This window comes from Protobothrops mucrosquamatus, unplaced genomic scaffold, assembly GCF_001527695.2.
Source record: "Protobothrops mucrosquamatus isolate PMUCROS unplaced genomic scaffold, P.Mucros_1.0 scaffold1825, whole genome shotgun sequence".
NCBI classification, from domain to species: Eukaryota; Metazoa; Chordata; class Lepidosauria; order Squamata; family Viperidae; genus Protobothrops; species Protobothrops mucrosquamatus.
In genome coordinates this window covers 120,722-142,538 of record NW_015387959.1, presented here as the reverse complement: position 1 = coordinate 142,538, position 21,817 = coordinate 120,722, and the positions used below count along the sequence as shown (strand labels likewise).

General features: G+C 33.9%; 1 protein-coding gene across 1 annotated transcript in view; it reads left to right on the top strand.

Annotated features, from left to right (window-relative positions):
* The window catches only part of SEC24D (SEC24 homolog D, COPII coat complex component), a 53,166-nt gene that overhangs the window by 1,361 nt on the left and 29,988 nt on the right, over positions 1–21,817 (top strand). Inside the window, exons 3-7 of the mRNA XM_015823289.1 lie at positions 2,619–2,743; positions 4,818–5,084; positions 6,434–6,555; positions 7,636–7,747; positions 8,470–8,597. Coding sequence (XP_015678775.1) covers positions 2,619–2,743; positions 4,818–5,084; positions 6,434–6,555; positions 7,636–7,747; positions 8,470–8,597 — 754 coding nt within the window. The remainder of the gene's footprint in view (positions 1–2,618; positions 2,744–4,817; positions 5,085–6,433; positions 6,556–7,635; positions 7,748–8,469; positions 8,598–21,817) is intronic.

Below are 21,817 nucleotides of genomic sequence, written 5' to 3'. Positions count from 1 at the left end.
ATATAGGAACCTTTCATCTCCCTTAACAATTGATTCCACTATAAATCTGCTCTAATTGTTATAAAGTTTTTCCTGGCTTGTATTGTATGATATGGCTTCCTCTATTAGAAGACTACTATCATACTTGTTCTAGTACTTCACTTCTCAAGGCTAAATATTTTCAATATTTTCTTATTGGATTTATTGTCTAACTTTTTATCAACTTATTACTGTTTTAAGAGTTTACATCAGTTTATATCAGTCTTAAAGTATGCTGACCCAAATGGAACAGAATACTTCAAGTAATATCTGACCAATAAGAACACAATGGAACCAATACTCTCTGTTATTTGGAAGCATACTTATATTGGGTATCACTAAAATTGTATATGCTACAACTTTGATTTTACAAACTTTAATGCAATGAAATTTGAATATAACAGTCATACTGTATTAGAATTTATGTTGTACGTGTAATATTATTATGTATCTGACATAATATGTATGGTGAACTCAATATACATATAACATTTATGCCAATTGATAATGACAATGTAATGCAAATAATGTAATCTGCATTACTATAATGACATACCCATTGATTTACTGGACTTTGGGGAAAAATCAGAGACTCTCCTCCCCAATTAGTTTACTAAAATGAGATTTTTATTATATTGCATAGTCTTTTTGAAAAATAAATCATTTTTGTACTGAGTTCTAAAATATAGTTAAAGAACTGACTCTATAAATTGGATTAACCAAAAGGAAAAGCCTAATTCTTTTACGATTGTATCAAGCAGTTATTTTAATTACAATTCAAGGCCTAAATTAATCCATATGTTTTGAGCAGCCATAATGCAAAACATATTCTGTGGACAGAGAATCACCTTTGACCTTTATGTCCAATTTAAAAGATCAAAGCTGAAGGTCTATGAGCCATGGGATGAGATTTAATCTGTTTCCATTCCTTTTTGTTTCTGGTTGCTAAATGAGCAGTGTATGCAGGAATTAATAATATCATATTTTGTAGAAGTTGTCAAGTTACTTATGCAGGACTTTGAGAAATCATTTTTGAATAAGGGCAAATTATTCAAATTGAGCTGCCTACCAATTGAGATCATTCTTCTTTGACCCTATTAAGTTTTGCTTTGTTTAAGTCAGTTTTAAAGGGAAAAAATAAGCTTAGTATATATATTGTATTTCATTATTAATCATTTCATCTATTTTTGTTTCAAGATTTGAAGAGAAAGGGAGAGAAAATTCTCTTTATTAAAAGAACTTAATAAAACATGTTTGCTAATATGGATAAAAAGAGAGAAGGAAAGATTTTTAGATTTCAGTCATACTTTTTAGGAAGTAAAATCCATGCTAAGCTCAGTATTTTTCATGATGACTCAGATAGTGGACTTCAGCATGATGCAGAGTTACAGTGTGATTGTTTGGTCTTAGCTTAGCAAATTCTATAAATCCTGTCATTATGGTTTCTGAAACCATAGCTTGGGGCTTAGTCCAGTCTCAAACCAGCCAAATTGTGCCTGATTTGTGTGAAATAGTTCTCACTTTGCACAGTCTACTGTCTTCTGTATACACAGGGTTATATGTATTGCCAGTATAAATTAGAAAAAAAAATTGCAGAGGAAAATGATGATCAAAAATGAAGAAGCAGAAAGAATAAGGGAGGGGAAAAAACCTTAAATACAGAATTATTCATAATGTTTATTGCACATGGTTGTGTTACATAGGAAATATTAACTTTTTGCAAACAGAGATCATTTGCATTAGATTGGATTTAATCTACGTTGATTGCAAAGCACCCATTCCATCTTGAGTTTTTTGCAATGTGGAAAGAGGTCAATTTCCAAGTATTCTCTTCCCTCCTGTTTAGGTCGGGAATAAATTTTGGTAAGACTCCTTCCAACTATTCAGTCTCCTAATAAAAATACTTCTAATCATCTCAGCTCCTCTCTGTTGTGTTTGTAAAGCATAATGTCACAATGGAAGCTTTTTTTAAGAAGAGAAATTTCAACAATGATTCTAACAATTGACAGTGCCTGTGTAATGATAAACTGCATTTTATTATCCCGAGAATGAGCCTTCGTGAACTTAGGACTTACACTCTACTACTGCTGAGCAGTCATGAAGAAAAGATTGGAAACTTTGACATTTGATTAGCTGCAGCTTAGTATTAATTTTTAAAAACTGGTTAATGCCAATTAGTGCTTTATTGAAACAACCCTGCTATAGCTAAGTTTTTTTTCAATAAGCCACAGTGAAAGCTAACCATAGTTTATATGGGTTTAGTCATAATGATAAACTGTTATTAGTAGAAGTGGAAGAAAACCTCTTATTTTGAAGGTTCCTGAAAAAAATATAAGGGACAAATAATATATCTGAGGGTGGCTCATCTAGAACTGTTCCCCTATAAATAATAATTAATCATGAAGCTGATGTACAGCATGTGATGAGTAAACCTGCCACAGACAAAGCCTCTTAGTTTCCTGGACATTTTATATTTGGTATTTTCTCTGCAGAGTCTGCAGGAATGACTCATGTGCATCTTGGCTTATGTGATTTATGAGCAAAATAATATACTGTATGGTGATTTTGTGAGTTTCTGTAATGTTGTTTTTTGTTTTCAGATTGCCAGGTCCTCCAGCTTCTTATCCTTCCTACCATCATTCTTTACAGTCTGGTCCAAATAGCCCCCCTCTTCCTGCAGTACAGCTGACAAATCAGCTTGGCAACATGCAGATAAGTAGTTACGGTATGAATTGCATAATCCATGAAAGGTTTTTATTTTCTTTTTTTTTTGATTCAGTATAAAAACAAAAAGAAGGAAAAATAAAGGCAGCATTAAAAAGAAGAAAGTCAAAATAAAATAAAATAAATCTTTAAAAAAGAAAACTATACATTACATATATTCATTCATATTTATACATATATAAAAGTTCTATATTAGTATTTCAGTGAATGATAACCATATTTCATTATGAGCATCCATAATCTATCTATGCCCCTAAATGATTCCTTTATAAATTGCTAAAACATCAACTGTGCAAATCACTGGATAGTTACTGAGATATTAGAATTTTAACTATGTGTTTGTTTTAATTTGAACTGGATTTAAATAATGCTTAACATAGAAACACTAACTTAAGTTCCATGGAATTCCATAGAGACTCAATGGTTAGATTCAGATTGAATTATAGTTAATAGGAAATATAGTTACTTCAGTCTGGATCTAACCATTGGACCCAATTGTTGCAAGTGGAGTTTTGCTTATATTAAGGCCTTTCAATTAGAGATTCCTGCACCATCACAAAAAGTAGTAGAGCCAGGGGATGGGATGGACGTATAATAGCGTGTGGAATTTGTGATCAGGAGCCTGGAAATGAGCATTTTACATTGTACAGATTTTACATCAACTGGATATATACAGTACATGCCGTCTAAAGGTGGTATAAAAATTCTTAGCGAGACAAACCATATATTATGGTTAAGTCAATATAGTTTTTCTGGGATTATAACTTTTCCTGTGTTAAGAACACTTAAAAGAATTAGGATGATCTATTGCACTGATCTATTGCACTGAAGGCAAACATCTGATAGTTTGAAAGCTTATTGGATGCTTCCAAATAATATCAATTCTCAGTACTAATGGGATGTGTTAATATAAATAAATGAATGAACACCTGGATCATGGATTTTAAAGTTACCTTCATAATCTTACATTGATACAAGATTCCTAATGCAAATTTTACCCATTGTAAATCTATATTGAAGCAATTGTATTAAAATCATGGTTATTTATTAATTGGAAAGAACGGTGTACATTTTTACAAACTTGATAAAGTTAATAATACTAGAAAAATATCTTCTCTCTGTTTTGTTTTATGTGTAAAGATGCAAACAATTATTGGTTTATACAAACCCTGCCTTAATAAATCTGACCTTATAGAAGAGAATGCAAGAATGGCAACCATGTGCAAAATAATGACTGCCATATTTGCTCACATATATTGTACAGTGTACAATTTGACATGTGTGAAAATCAGCTTCTCCTAGAGTTCCTGTGTAATTTGGAAGATGTATGTATTGAGACATGGTTTCTGGAATATTATACATGCCATGGGACACATATGGGTTAGGCTTAATGTTTCAGCAAAGGATCCTCATAGTTTATGCTCTGCTTTCTATAGTTAGTAAAAGTATTGATTGAAAATCTTTGTAGTTGCCATCTTTCATCTGTATCATAGTATTTAAATATTCTAAAGTATGCTTCTTTTTACCATGAAATGGAATGAAATATTTACTTCTAGGAATGTGATATAAGTAATTTATGTAAATTTAAGTAAATTTTATTTATTTATTACATTTCTACAATAAATTTAGGTAAATGTCTTTATAGCTCTGCTTGTAGGGTAATTTTGGTTTAAAATCTAACAATTAATGGACTGGATTTAGTCTTAATCATGTCTGGAGCAGATTAACCATTGAAAATAAAATAGTCACAATTGAATAGCTTCTCTGGATCTGTTTTGATGAAGAAAAAAACACCAGAATAAAGCAGTGGCAAACCAGTTCTTTATTTTTGCCAACAGTACTATATAAATATGGCCATGAAATCACCAGGATTTTAGTTTGACTAGAGGTGCACTGTCCCTCTGTGTACACTTTAAATATAATTAAACATGGGTGTAATTCATTGCAATTTTAAAGTAATACATAATCATTAACAAAAATATGCATGTAAATGTCTACAATACGAAATTACTCAGATTGATTGCATGACAATTTTGAATTTTAGATGTGTTCTTCATAATTGTATTCTTGCATAGGTCCCAGTAATGCTCAGAATCCACCTTCTTCTGGACCTTTGGGCCTACCTTCACCTTTACAAGGCCCACCACTTCAGCCACATCAAATGGCTTTGCCAACAAGTCCTCCTGTTTCTCCACCAAATAACTTGAATAGTCACTGCACTCCATCTTTACCTCCTTCAATGGCCAGGCAGGAGGGGTTCCCTGGTCCAAATCCATTGAACACCAATTTGCCACAGCAATTTGCAGGTGAACCTCCAGGTCCTGGGTTTCCTTCTCAGTATGGTAAGTGTGGATGCCTATAGTAAATTCTATTTAATTTATTTATTATTAAACTTCTACACTGTCCATCTCACCTAAGTGACATAATATTAGCAGGCTGCAATTTCTGTTTTGAAGATAGAGAAGGGAGTAGCATCTAGTGAGAAATGAGAGAAGCATCTAATTTTGTAATTTCGAATAGACAAGGTTTAAATGTGGTTTTTTTTTCTGTCCACAATTTTTTTTTGCTGTACATGGCATAGTTAACAGAAATTGTCTTTATGTGACCTGTAGAGCTAACTCTAGACCTAACATGTTGACTAGACTGAACTATAGATCAAACTTTCATTGTTACAAAACATTCTTATTGCTATTTTACTTGAGATGTGTTCCTCTTAACTTGGCCTCCTTGAAACATTGGGATCCATTATGAGTTCTGAATCTAGAGACAAAATGCTTGAGTGGTGCAAAATAGGACGTGATTTTTTCCACCCTTTTATAAGCCTAGCAGAAGAGAAACAAAAAATAGATATATGTATCCAAGGCCTAACTGGATCATCAAAGAATGTGCAGAACTGTTTAAATTGGGTCTGTGAGATGGATGTGTTATCTGTAAATAATGTATGCTGTCTTTGAGTGCCACCATTTACATGCATTATCAGTTACTGTATTTGAGCTTTTAAGTCTATGTGACCCACCTAGAGTTGCTCTTGCAAGATGAACCCCCATATAAATTGATTAAAATAATAATTTTAATAATATTACAGTAGAAATAATTGTTAAGGAGATAGCAATTGGCCAGTTATCAGAATATTGCTGATCATACACTAAGAAAATGATCTTTGTTTGCTGGATTATCTAAATCAGATGTCCATAGGATGAATAACTTACTGATAGGTAGCATGAGCCCAGCTATGGCATGTTCAGCAAACGTATCTACACACTCACAAGCACACTGGAGAGAAAACAACTTTGAAACAGAAAATTCAATAGTCAGCAGGACTATCCTATGTGTTCATGTTTGGATAACATTTACTCCTCACCGTTTTTAAAGAAAAGAATAGAAATATTGGAAAGCATTTTATTTTACATCTGTTAAACCATTCTCTCTTTAGTTTTTCTCCATTTCCCATGAAATATTCCCAAGATATCTTTATTTATAGACATCTTCCTTTATCCTTCCCCATCATATAAGACAGAAAATAGCTATGTCTTTTTTGAAGTATAGATTTTAAACAGGGAATAGTTTTTTAAATTCTTTTTTTTTAAAAAAAAAACCCTTTAATAAAAATCAAAACAGATAGAAAACACAGGTTATAAAACAAAGTTGTAAACATTGGTGAGATTATTACATTTTCCTTTTTTTTTTGCAGGAAATTATGGTCCTCCAGTGGCAGGGGCACAGCTGTCTTATCCAGGTGGCCTTCCCTCAGGACCAGCACAATTAGCTGGACCACAGCAAAGAAAACTTGATCCAGATTCCATTCCAAGTCCAGTGAGTAAGAATTTTCTCCTTTTGGTTCCCTGCATGTGGCAGGCAAGCTATATCATGTCCAAAATCTTCTGAGCTTAAAATTTTCATAAGTGCTTTGAGCGGGGGTGTCAAACTGCCGGCCCATCGGCCAGATGCATCATAGCGAAACCACGCCCACCCCATTGCCGGCAATGGCAAAAAAGTCATGATATGTCGCAACATGTCATGTGACATTGCGAGTTTGACACCCCTGGCTTAGAGTAAAAACAAAGTAGCTAAAAACAAAATTCCATATTATTTTGAATATTCTGCTCAACAAGCTCTTGTTTCCTTGTCTTTTTTTTATCCTAGGACCACAGGTGTAATTTGAGTGCTGATACTTACCAACTGACCAACTATAGTTTAAAAAGCACAGGGGGTAATTTAATAAATAAATAATAATTCAAACAGGCAGACTACAAAAACATTGCTAAATTTCTCTGGAAATTGTTTGGTATAATTCCCATTCACTTTCGGGACCTAAGAATGAAAAACAAAGCAGCTGTTGGCATGCTCCCACTCACTTAAAATGTTCAGATGGAATGTTTGAATTAATCTAGGCTCAAAGTAATTTTCTTGGTTTATTTCATTCTAAACTTGGAAATGTAATTATCCTTTTTTTTGAAAAAAAGAAAGTTTCAACTTACCTCTTTTAGCTTGAGTTAAACTTTTTTTTGTGTCATTTAACTGCTCGTTTCATTTTGTTATTGTAATTTTGTGATTAGCTGCAGAAAATCTGTAACATTGTCGATACTTTGTAGGGCTGAGGGGAACGACAAAAATTACTCTTGAATATATGCTTGAATGTTACTATCATGGGTGGAGGATGGGAGGGAGTTCAAATCAATTACTGTATTATAATGCTTAAAGACATTTTTGAAGTATAAGGTTCTTCATTTTTTTGAAATGCCATTGTAAGGTTTCTTCCAAGCAGCATCTTTCTTGATCTATAAAATGTGTCTTGATTTTTGAACTGTGGTAACACGTCTGTAAACATTAATTTTAAAACAAATTAACGTCTGCCTCCAATTCTTACATTGTTTATTTATTTTTATCCTTTAGATTCAAGTAATTGAAAATGATAAAGTTTCCAGAGGAAGTCAGACCTATGCTACCAATATCAGAGGTCAAGTCCCTCCTCTGGTTACAACAGATTGTCTGATCCAAGATCAAGGTAAATAGACAAAATCAGTGAACTTGAATTACAATTTGTATTGATTTGAATGTTCCTATTTAATTTATCTAATATTTGTTAAATTGATCTAGAAGTCAAAATGACAGGAGTACATTGTATTAAAGTTTTTTTTATCGGTGAACTCATGTAATTCTGCCACCCTGCAGTTAATGTAGCTTCTTCTGGAAATAACTTGTGTACTTGCATAGTAATTTGGTTAAAACTAAGCTTTAGTGGGAGAGAAATTCATTTTTTACATTCCGTTAGGGATTTAATATTTTTGCAATTGATTCCAAACTTCTTGGTACAAAATGTAATTTTTTCTTGATTGCTTCTATTGTGGAAAGGAGATCTTGGGCAATTCTTCATCTCTATGAGTGTTCAAATCTTCTCTGTGGGATTGAAAAATATCCGTAGCTTATTGTACCAAGAAATTGTACCAAGCTTGGAAAGGAGGGGAAACCACACTGGAAAAAAAATGAAGTTTTACTTATGTAATTCTGAGTTTCACCCTGTTAGGATTTTTTTTTTGTAGAGAAGCACTAGAGATTTGAATGAAAGGAGCTGAGCCTAAGTGGATTTATCATTAGGTTGAATTTTGCATTCTTTGTGAAGGAATATTTATTTATTTTGCAATCTTTGTGAAGGATTATTCTCTGATTTTAAAGTCAAAATGTATCTATTTTTATCATTTAACACTGTCACTATTTGGAATTATTCAGGTAATTGCAGCCCTCGTTATATTCGATGTACCTCTTATTGCTTTCCTTCAACTTCAGACCTAGCAAAACAGGCTCAAATTCCATTAGCTGCTATCATCAAGCCTTTTGCCAATATTCCAGTAAATGAAGTAAGTGAGAAAATACATTTGTTCATAAATTACAATTTTGATGATTTTACATGTAGGGAATGTGCATCTGTTTATAGCAAAGCATTGTTACAGTAATGAATCAATAAAATCAGTTGTCAAGTCCCGTGATTGTTCAATTATCATGGAGCATTCGCAGGAGATTGTGAAAATCTCATGAATTCTCCAATTATCACTGTGAAGTTAGTTCAATCCTATTCAGGATTTCATCCTACTGATTGTGTGAATAGAATCCTTTAATGTAAAGCTTTACATCTATAACTTTTATTTTATAATTTTTATGTATATTTCAAGAACTGGATAAAACTGAGAGCTATCTTTTTGATTAAATCACTAAATCAAAGGAGTGAACGTGTACAATACTTACATTTTTTATGCCTAGCTCTTGAGTCTTTTGTATAATCTGATCAATTTAGCATGTACAGTTTAAAGATCTGTTTTACCAACCATTAATTTTTTATTTAGCTAATTAATATTCAGCACAAATCTTACATATGTGAAATAGTACAATACATTTATCATTTGTAGTAAAGCTTATATTTTTAAAATGGTATGGGAATTCTATATCTTTACTCCAAGATACAGAATTTTTAAGCTTTTTAAATTCCATTTTTAATATATTGGACAATGCAGAAGTATTTAGGTAATTACAGATGTTCACGAAGATTTTGATGAGACTTTGTTTTATTTATTCAATTTGAATGGATGCTCATCTTACCTAAGTGATTCTGGGTGGCTCACAGCTATTAAAAACAACAATCAAATCAAGTTAAACATGTAAAAATCATCAATATCTGCATTGCACAAAAATAATCATGATCAGTGGCAAAATCCATCATTGCATCTCACAATATTGTAAAAACTGTAGAATGCTAGATCCCCAGGCACAGCTACAGAGCCATGTGTTCCTAAAGGCTGGGAGGGTTGGGGCCAATCTAAGGCCAAGGGCAGGGGTAGTCAACCTTGGCTCTTTTATGACTCGTGGACTTCAATTCCCAGAATTCCTGAGCCAGCACAGCTGGCTCAGGAATTCTGGGAGTTGAAGTCCACGAGTCATAAAAGAGCCAAGGTTGACTACCCCTGGCCAAGGGCCTGATATCTTACATGAGCACCAGGGAAGAAAAGGCTGGCTTCCCACTGTTTCATAGCAATCTTGATGGAATGGCAATCTTGATGGAATGGGTAGATATAAATGGAGAAAGTGATCGCTCAAATAAATCAGTCTTACATCATTTAGAGCCATATATCATCAGCATCTTGTACTGAACCAGGAAGCATACTGACAGACAATGCAGCATGAGAACAAAGGTGTAATATGCACCAATTAAAGAGTACACATAATGTCAACACCGCCACATTTTATGCTAATTACAGCTTTTGGATGTTCACTAAGGTCAACACCATGTAGGGTGCATTACATTAATTCAAGAGTTGACCAGGATATGAGTGACTACGAGCAGGGCCTCCTAATCCAGGAATGGGCACAACTGGCACACAACACAAAGTTGTGGAAAGGTTCTCCCAGCCACAGCAGCTATATGCTTTCTGAACAGGAGTTGTGAGTCCAGGAAAACCCAGGTTGCATATGCTATTCCATGAATTTCCATGGATTTTTTTGGCAAAAATCCTTCATATTCACATCCTTGTGAGTTTAGGTATAATCCACAATTGGTCTAAACATCATTTCATTGTTATGTGAAATTTATTCCAAAAGTTTATATATTTTGGGATTATTATGGAAATAGTTATCACAATTTACAAAAGATAAATTCATTAAAAACTCATAAGCATTGAGTAACAGTTAAAACATCCTCACATTCAGAAGAAATGGAGAAGGAATATTTTACTGAAATATTAAGATTGTTGGTGTATACAAAAATCAATGAATACCATGCTCTTTCTCTTACAAACTAATGATAAATATTTGAGCATAGGTTGGAGTAGGCAAGCTAAACAGAAATAATTTTTAGCACAAGATGTTATGGCAACCATCAGAGCTGCCACACATAAAGATAGATAACTCTGTAGTTTGGAAAAATGTTGGTAAATATTTTGGCCCTAGGAAATGTCATCTATGATATTGCTTATTTCCATCCAAGGATATAAAAGTCTAAGGACCCCTGATGTTTTTATAAGCATATGAAGAAAAAGAATTTCAGGAACAGATTAGTTCTGGATATTTTGGATAAGATTTTGTTCCAGATGTTATTTATGCAGATGACTTCAGTCTTTAGGAGGGCTATGCAGAAGATAACAAATTTAATCAACAGTCAGATTCAAAACAAGAAAGCCTTAATGGGACAACTCCATCCATAGTAAGGTCATCCAAAGGAACCTATTGAGGAAATACAGATGGAAAACCCAAGTAGAAAAAAGTTTGGTACCAAGCCTCAAGATCTATTTGCTGTGAAAAGGACTCTTATTTCCAAGAGTTCAGGTATCTTGGGATGGATGTGGAATGACTCCAGAACCAACCACAGTGGAGCTTATTTTAGAAATTAACTTTCTCAAAATCTGTAGTTGAGCAAAGATATTTTTGGGCTTGGAGTAGCACAAGGTTTATTCCATAAACTGGCAGAGGTCTTGTGTCTTTAAAATAAATTTCTTTTTAAAGAAGAATTTTTCAGGAGGATCAAACACCAACTGAAATCCTGGTGCTGACATTTAGTAATGCCAGTGATATACTGTTGTGACTGCTGATGGCAGCAAGTATAAAAAAGGCAGAGTTTTGCTTCGAGATCATGAAGGAATGTTGACGCCAATAGTTCACAGTTTCAGAATAGTCAGAGATCCAGATATATAATATGCCCAAACTCTTAGAGAGTATGTCTAAGAAGAATCTCAGTCATCCAAGTCATAGTTGTCCCAAAGATGCTTTTTCATGAGGCAACTGGACTTTCTTGTTTTTCTTTGAAGATGTTTCGCTTCTCATCCAAGAAGCTTCTTCAGCTCTAACCAGATGGTGGGGAAAGGAAGGATTTATACTCCTTGCAGACAGCTGATCATTTGCATTCTTCTAGGAGGTTGTTGAGGCCATCTGAGTGGTGCAAATGAGTGTGGAGCCTTAAAACTGTTGAAAGGACTGTGTTATAGACTGGAGATAGATGTCATATCCCCCCCTTCTGTTGAGAGAAGGCTGTTCAGTTTTGACATAGATGGCCTTTTTGACCCCTCTTTCAAACCAGTTTGTGCCCTCTGTCCAAAATGTGGACTTTGCTGTCTTCAAAAGAGTGGCCTTTGTCTTTTAAATGCAGATGGACTGCTGAATCTGATGTCTTAGAGCAGGCATGTCAAACTCGCAACGTCATGTGACGTTGCGCAACATATCAGGCCAGTTTTGCCATTGCCGGCAATGGGGTGGGCGCGGCTTCCACATGATGCGTCTGGCCTGCAGGCTGGCAGTTTGACACCCCTGTCTTAGAGAATATATGAACATGTGAACAATTCTCAAAGTATCTTAATGGACTGGAATAGTAGCCACAATATACAAACCACACTTTCCAGGTAACGTTGCAGAAGTTTGGACTATGCAGTAATAAAATGTAGAGATGTATAATGATTAAAAACAACCTTCTCAATTAATACCATCCAGGCAAAACATTCAACCTTAGAACAGTAACTTTCAGATTGGCATCTGGTGGTCCTCAGAGTCCACCAAATGTTAGAATGGGAGTCTCCCTACATTAATTGCTCAGTGCCTGCTCAGCGTCTTAGCTGCTTTTCTTCCTATTCATCACCAATCAGCTGGCTAAATCAGCCCTTATTTATTTATCCAGTACCGATCACAATTGTTAAATAAATGTGTTTTTTCTAAGAAACATTAAAAGGGCCTTTTTAATTAAATGAAATGACATGGAAGGCATGCACAAGTAATTGTTATTTAATATAGTAATATTATTTGCTAGAAGGAAAAAAGAATTTCAATGTTTTTAAAGATCAACATGTAGGGTGGAGATGTTAGTTTAATTGGACAGTCCCACATTTGTTAAAGTTTTATTTAGCAGTCTATGATTGTGGAAAGTTTGAAAAACACTGCTTTAGAAGAAGTGGAAAGGTACTAAGCATAAAAAATATTGTAGGCTTTACCATGTTTCTAATAGATTTCTTCAGTGTGTACACACATTTTTGCTTCTTATCCAGGACTATAAACAATGTTCAACTTTATACACATTAGTTGGCTGTCACATGCATACATCTTGCCTACCACATTCAATCTATTACTGTTTCTTTGAAGAGAGAAGATTTATGGTATCACAGGGACTAACTCTCTATAGTAACAGAGTTGTTATTCCAGCTGAAATGCAACAAGAAGTACTAAAAAAAATCATTTAGGCAGCTCCAATGCACAGAATGGGCAAGAATATCACTTTTTGGCCATAGATGAATCAAAATCTTGAACAGATTATAATGGGTTTTGTTTTTTCCCACAAAAATAACTTTCTCATCAGAAGAAAAATGTGATAATTACAACAATGCCAGACAGAACCTGGAAGATAATTAGAGCGGATGTTTTTGAAATAGGAGATTGTAATTATTTAGTTGTCATGGTCTGTATTTTCATGTATCTATAGATTGCAAGTATGAGCAGATTTAAAAATCAGAACGCTAGGCAATCAACAAAAATTAAAACAATGGAATTATAAAAATAAACATTTAAATGATAAGTGGATGAGACCATTCTGAAAGATAGAAGACATTTGTGCCAGTCCACAAGAACTTCTAGAGATGGGTTGTGAGGTAAGCTAACCATCAGGCAAAAATTCCAAGATTGAGTGATACCTCTACTACCTAGAACAGTTGTTGTTCTCAATGAATTCTAGAACAGAATGATCTGAAACTCTACACATTGTAGAAACTAGTTTCTGTATATTATTTATTAAGTCAGAAGGCTGCTCAAATACTGTTAGGGATACTGACTGGGAATCTATACTGCAGCATTATAGAAACCATTAATATTTATTTATTTATTTATTTGGGTTACATACAATTTGTATCTTAAACAAAGGAAAGTAAGAGCTGAGAAATAAAGGCTTCTACTAGGAAAAGCAGACTAAGTATTGGATGCAATTTATATATGTCACTGTAAATCAACTAAATGTTGCTTAACTAGTAACCATAGGGCAGTATATAAAAAACAGGGAGTGGCTGAAAAAAAATAAAGCTATCCATTATAGAATGTATTGTAGAGTCTTGGTAGCCAGTGAACACACCATTTCTGTATTGGTTGACTGCACTATTCAAGCCTTACCCTCTGATGCAATAAACCTCACGTGGGACAATGGCTTTAGGATACATGCATACCCTGGGAGAAATAAGTGAGCACTCTATTCCCCAAAACAGAAGGTTTCAAAGCAGTTATCATAATTGTTTGTTACTAGAACCCACTAAGAAAGAATTGCCACCAGGATAATGGCTGATTAAATTAAACATATTATACCAGGGGTCTTCAAACTTGGCCCTTTTATGACTTGTGGACTTCAACTCCCAGAATTCTTCAGCCAGGCATGCTGGCTGAGGAATTCTGGGAGTTGAAGTCCACAAGTCATAAAAGGGCCAAGTTTGAAGACCCATGTATTATACCAACAGAGCCATGGAATAGTAATCAAAACCTTTAGTACTTAGCAGCTGCTCTGATTCTCAGATGTGACATGTTCAAGGCAAAATGCAAATTACAGTTTTATTGGCCATACAAAGCAAACATAAGACAGTAAAATACACATTAAGAGATACATGTGATCTAACTGTCATCATTATAAAGTCATGCACCCAGGTATACAGAGAGTCCACCTGATTTGGGTAGAAATAGTGTATAGATTTCTAGGGAGAAATTGAAGTTTGTAACTTTATATTTCATTGTTTTATCCATGTCAATTTCTTCTCCATTTTGACAATTCAAGTTGTTTTTCTTTTCTGTGATTTGTGAGGAATATTCATAAGTCCCTTTCCCCTTTCCGCTCCCCGTTTCCCTTTCCTTTCCCCCTTTTTGTTTCCCCTTTCTTTCCCCCCTTTCCTTTCCTTTCCTTTCTTTTCCGCAATATAATTGTTTGACAGAATATATTTTTAGCAAACTATTGCTTTAGCAACAGATCATGGAAACAAAAGGCAACAGCTAACGTGTTTGTCCAAGCACTTTGCACATTGGTTTTGGGAATGTATTAATAATGGCCAGGGTTGAATAAACTAGATGATCTTTGTTTAACATTTAATACTGCTTGTTATTATTATCTTGGATAGATGCTATCTTTTTATAGACATAGAAGTCTCCCTGTCTTCTCCCTCTCTTTTTCATCTTTGCAGATGAAAGAAGAAATTAGGTTATTTCTATAGTAAATTAATTTTGTAATTCTCAAATAGTTCCTAAAAATTACTAATATTGATGTTTGGTTTTTAAAAACTTCTTTAAAAATATGGCTATAGTAAGAATACAGTTGTACTTGGAGGTGTGCAACCACTTTTTAGCTTTAATTTTTTTGAATGGGAACTGGCAGGGAACTGACAAGCTTCCCATTCAAAAATGAAAAGTTAAATACATGGAATAGAAATACATGGTTTTAAATGGGTTATATTTGGTTCTAAATATGTTAGACAATGGGAGGTTTTTTTGGTTGGCAAGATTTGGTTGGCAAGAATTAAGATTAATGAGACTTATAATAGTTAATTGAGAAGCATTTTGAGATAGTTTCTATGTAACTGGAAGTAGACAGATCACTGTTATTATGAGTCAGTTGATACAGTGAGGGATACCAGGCAAAAAAGAGGCTCAAAATTATGCTGTCAATTTCTACTTCCACTTGGTGGATCCTGTATCCTTTTTGTCAAGTTGCTGGTGACCTTAGCCTTAGATTTTTGATCAACAGTGCAGACTTCTGGTGGAGGTATGACAAACTGAAATTGGCTCTTCAAAAGCGGAGCCAATGGCCTCAGCAAAGACCATGGAACTGGTGAGCAGACCGGTTCCTGGGAACAACTCTGGAAAGGGAGAGAATAGGAGTTCACACACACATGTGCGCAGATGGTGCTACCCATGAGGAGATGCAAGACTGTAGTTTTCCTCAAGTTTGAGCACTGGAAACAACAAAATTAGCCATCTTGCAACTCTGGCAAGCACTTTTAAAGGACACTAACTGTCCAACAGACACTTAATTTGGCTAATCTGTATCAGGCATTTCATGGATCCAGATAGTTTGTTATGGAGAATTTCCAAGTGACTTGGCAAGAAATTCTATTGATTGCCTTGTAGCAACTGTCAACAGGCGAGAACTTGGCTTCTCTCTGTGGAAATGGAGCAGCATTCTGTTCTCTAGTTGCCAAAATTCAGTAATCATAATCTTTATGAATTCAAGAACATGTCACAGTGCAAACTTTGACTTTAAGGGGCATGATGCAATTTTTTAAATAGCGTTCATTGAGTTCATTGAAGCCTTTGATTTTCAAGAAATCATGACAATGTTGTTGTTTAATAAAAGAAAAACTTTCTCTTAATTATTGTATATACTGTATATACATAAAAATTTTAATTTAACTCTCACTGCTTCAATAGTTTGGCTTAAAAAGCCATTTTAATGAATTTCTATAAAACTTAAATTGATTCTGTGGAAGTGATACCTTTTATAAAACCAGCAATTTTTAAGAAAATTGATTCCCTCCCCCCCTGTGTGGCAGGACTGAGCATTTCACAAGTCTCACACAGTCCCTAGTATGTCTTGATGCTCCATTAAGTGTCATCTTGCCATGGAAATTTATAATGTGTATCAACTAACCATTTGTCTGAAAGGGCATAGGGTCTCCTGCTTGAGCAGGATGTTGAACTAGAAAACCTCCAAGTTCCCTTCCAACTCTGTTATTCTGTTATATTACAAATTGGCATTATTAATAAAAATAATTGTATTTATATTTCCAGTGAGGGCAAAATATATTGCATCTGCTCTCTTTGGCTGGGCAGAAAATGCAGGTTCGTAACCTGTCACTGTCAGGTTCCCAATTGGAGCTCGGCAGTAAATCACAGATTTTCCATCACTTCAGATTTAACTTGTCAGCTTCATGTGGATAAATCTTAATCAACTTCCATAAATCATATTGCTGTCCTCTTTTTACTAACAAGGAAAATATGATTGTAGAATTTTAAAGCTTTGTAGTCTAAAAGTGGCATTAGAATGATTTTGAGAATGGATCAATGAAGCACGTAAAACTTTCTCCTTTCTCCTCTTTTATTCTTGGAAATTAGCCAATATGGGGCACTCAACAGAAACTAAATACTTATTTTCCAGGGCTCACAAGAGCAGTTTATAAAAGAAGAAATGCCCAGATACATCAGATACTAGCTCTATGTATAGTCTTCTAAATGTCAGTAATCCAAATGTCAGTTCAGTGCTAAGTGAAAGCTATGAAAGGCAGAAGATTAGCATGAAAAAAGCATTTTGCAGTCAATTATTTTCATGACCTTCTAGCAACAAAGTTAAAACTGCTGTTCTGATATTGTGGCAATTTACCATATGTTTTGCAGATTAGCAATTTACCATATGTTTTGCAGATTAGTTTGTTAATTTTTTTCTTTCCAGTTCCTTTGTTCTAATTCCTTCTGCTCCCTCACATTTTGGTGATCCATTGTCTAGTAGAGACTTTAGATTACCACGATGGGTTCTGATTTCATATTTGTGTTTATATCATTGGTTAATCCTGACTACTGACCTTCCCTTGATAAACAGCACCACCCTACTTCCATATAACAATCAACACTTCAAAGCTAAGGAAAGTCATTGGTATTCTAATTTGAGCACTCCCTGCTTAGTTACCACAGTTATTAGAATGGGTGGGACTCTGAATATGTCATGCTTTAGCTGCAGGAGACTGGAACTAGAACTAGTATTGAAATTAATAAATCCCTATAAAATGTCATGGAAAGTGAAGGATAATTGTTGAAAATGAACTTTATTATTTATTTATTACATTTATATGTTGCCTATCTTCTCTACAAGATGACACCTGAACTTGTGTAAATGTGCTGTAGGCAATTTGTAGAATTCTTTGGCCATCTTTCATGATTTGCAGAAAGGAGATCTAGAAAAGACTAAAATGGGCAATGCAGTCTTTTAGAATTTCAGAGGTCAGATAATCCATGCAAGGCTGGGCTTTTATTTTTAAGTATAGATTAAGGTTAATTGTGGTTATGTTTTAGTTTATCTGTTTCATGCCACAAATTTTGGTAACTAAATTGCCAATGCCAAAATAATTCTTGGTCATAGAATATACTGTGTATTAGCACAGCGATAGAGACCAGCCTTGTAATGTAAGAGTATTGCTATTGACTACAACCAAGTAAAGCAGCCATTAATTACTTAAGTCTATTATTTGTCTCTATTATATAGAACCTGCTGAATTCAGAATTTGAATCTGGATATTTTACTCTAAAAATCTTAAAAAATAATGCCTTGTTTATCTATCATCTATCTATCTGTCTATTATCTATCTAATTTTTATGCTGCGCATCCCCTTGCTGACTTTGGGTGGATTACACATTTAGGCATTTAGGTGATTTACACAATCACTTTCAGCAGTGGGCCAATCATAGTAGTCTTACTATGATTGGCCCACTGCTGAAAGTGATTGTCAATACATTCACATTCACAGGTGTATTTTGTTCCTCTAGCATTAATCTGAGTTAATAGCTAATGTCTTGATTGATTTGAGTTTGATGTGTGGCGTTAGGTGAACCTGCTTTTTCTACCTTTCTGATTTTATGATATGTCAGTAAATATCGTGCTCCTTGACAACTGCAAATGTGTTGACTGCCCTGGTTTGTACCTTGTTACCTGTTGAATGATATAAATGCAGAGAGCAAACATATACTATACTAGGTAGAAATTTATTTAACAGTATATAACATTATCACTGGTCTTAATGTACACACACACACACACACACACACACATATAGATACATACTGTGCATGTCATATGTATTGCATATAATACGCATATATATTATATTGTGCTATATATAATACCTGATTCCTGATACAATTTTCACAAATCTCATTTGATTTGCTTAATACATATCACACTAATAGGATATTTATTCTGTTTATTCAACAACTGCAAAGCCACAGTAGAGAAGATATCTTAAATTCCAATAATCTGCTAACATAACTATCAAAAGAATGATATTTGATAAATAATGCATCTAAAATCAGCTCAGTTCCTGCTCTGCCAAGAGTCAAACACTACATTTTCACCCCAGAGTTAACAAAATATTTGCTTCCACTAGATCATTATAATTAATGTGTCAACATTTTAAACAATACACTAAATAACTTCATGAAACACCAACATCACCCACACTTTCTCTCTAACAACGGTCTAGAGAAATCACAACATGGCCAATAGAAAATCTGGGATAACAATATTATATATCATAGCATTTAATTGCTAGTTGCTTTGTTAGTATTTTTGGTCAACATTAGGAACAAATTTGAATTAATTGATATTCATTCTGAATGTGTTTTTCAGTTATTAACCTTAGTACATTATTTTATTATAAGACAAAGGAATAACATTTGTTTGGTATTTCTCAGTCTCACTGGATTTATATTTTAGCATTTACTGCAATTGTTCTGGTTCTGCAGCCAGCACAAATCTGTTGCTTATTATGAGTATTTTATCTCTTTGGGGCAGACTGACCTCTACAGATAGCATGGAGCACAAAGAAGATTTTGCTCAGCTGACTCATTTGTCTTTTCTAATTGTAGGCAATTATAGATGAAATAATACTCAAATGAACTTTTCAGTTTTATTTTTGATAAATGGAATAAAATATTGCATATAATCTAATGTTAGATCAGGTAAATAAAAAACAAGATCTGTGTTGTCTTTATTTTGAAATGAATAAATAAGCATGTTTAGAAAATGAATGGCCATAAATATAAATAAGTGATATTGCTGGAAAAATTATAGTAAACAGTGCTAATTTAAAATTATAGAGGAATTAGAAAAAAATAGAAAGAAATGACATTTAGGCTATAAGAATTTTCTCTAACAACCATGGTAACATTTTTGAAGAATGTGGATTTGAAATGAATAGGAGAATACCAGAGAAAGTGTGCAACAACATGCATTTCCTTTGAAATGTATTGTTCTTGGGATAAATAGATGATTTCTGTACTTTTTGGCATTTTAAGTAATTTGTATATACAGTACAAACCAAATAAAATAGTTGATGAAGTAATTCTGATCATGGTAATGTAAGAGGTCCTCCCCCAAAGTATTAGTTTTAATTATATTTCAGTTGTGATATTTCTTTGCAATAACTGCATTTAAATTCAGTACTATTTACAGTTAAAAAGGCAAGACCATTCTTAAAAACATTCAATGTAAGACATTTCCACCTCTTATAAAAAATCATTAGAAAAATCTGTTTTGTTTTAATTTTATTCAACTTGTCTCTAATGGCATATTAGATACAAGCAAGCAAATTAATATATCTGCAGCCCGTTCAACCAATGACTTTTATGGGCATTTCTTTTGAACTTGCTGATTTGAAGAAATAATTCTTGGAAGATAAATTGCTCACAAGTTATTTTTCTTAACATAGCCATGTTTTAATGCAAAATAATTTTATTGAAAGAAAAGATAGATTAAATAATTTAATGTTCATAAATTAAAGCAAATAAATAATTGTGTTAATGACACCACCATTTAATATGCTGTGACCAAACTACTGGCTTATTGGACACAATCCAGCTCAGACAGTTCAGTTTCATGTATTTTTATTCAAAATATTTTTTGCTGAATTTAGAACACTTTACTCAATTTTATAGTTATTTACGTTATATCTCCTGCTTTAAAAAAATAACTTGTAATTGCTGCTGCATCAGTTATCTATTGTGGTCACCTCCGTTGGTGCCCTTATCCTTACATTAGGTAGGATAAGAGAGACACATCCTCTCATACAGAAATGTGTTGTGTGTCTAGTGATTAACAATCTAAATTGAGAAAAAAAAGAATTTTAATAATCCACCTCTTGGCTGATTAGCATAAAGATGGTTAGTAGAATATTCAGCTCCCCTACTCTTCTACAGGAGATAAATCAATCACATGGATGATGAGATTTAAAAATATTCTTAAAAGAAGAGAAAGTGTAAAAACATGTTATAATTCTAATTATTAAAATGCAAAGTTTCAGTATAGAAGAAGATAATTATATGGATATCTAGTTTATGATAATGCAAGAAATTCAAGACTGCCTTGCCTTGACTCTCTTTGTGGTATAAGATGGAAGAAAGGAGAAAAATTATCAGACTTTGTAGATTATATTGTTATACATTTTTATTCATTTCTTCAGAAACAAAAGACTTCCTGAAGCAAATGTTCTTCACTTATTTCTCCAGGTTCTTGAACTTCCCAAAAGTTAATCAGAGGATCAAGGGACATAGGAAAACCCTTATCTTCTGCCTGAAAAAGACCACATTTTTTATCTCTAATAAGAGTTCAGGCTTACTCTGTATGTGAGCAAGAATAATTTCTTATTCACAGGGAAGTAAGTTGTGGGTCTGAAAGTATAATCTGCATATTGCATGCTAACTACATTCAATATGCCGGTATTCAGTGAAAATGTTGATTTGTCAAATATCAGAGAATTGGGTTTCACATGCTGTGATCCTTTGCATAATGACTTTATTGTACAAATGATATAAATCCTTGTGATACCTGATTCTTCAGTTAGAATTACATAGAATCATAGGGCTGGAAGGGACCTTGGAGGTCTTCTAGTCCAACACCTTAACCAAGGCAGGAGATCTTATTTCATCCTGGACAAATGGCTGTCCAATCTTTTGTTGAAGACATTCAGTGATGGAGTACTAATAACTCCAGGAGGCAAGCTCTTCCATTGATTAATTTCTTACTGTCAGAAAATTTCTCCTTAGTTCCAGATTAGATCCCCCCTTAATGAAGTTCTACCCATTGCTTCTTGTCCTACCCTCAGATGCTTTGGAGAATAACTTGACCCCTCTTTTCTGTAACTATCCCTCAAGTATTGGTAGACAGTTATCCTGTCACTCCTAATCCATCTCTTCGTTAAGCTAGACATACCTACTTCTCTTAACCATTCATCATATGATTTAGCCTCCAGATCCTTTATTATCCTTGTTACTCTTCTCTGCACCAAAAAAGATGTTGAGACTCAAGAAAGAGTACAGAGAAGAGCAA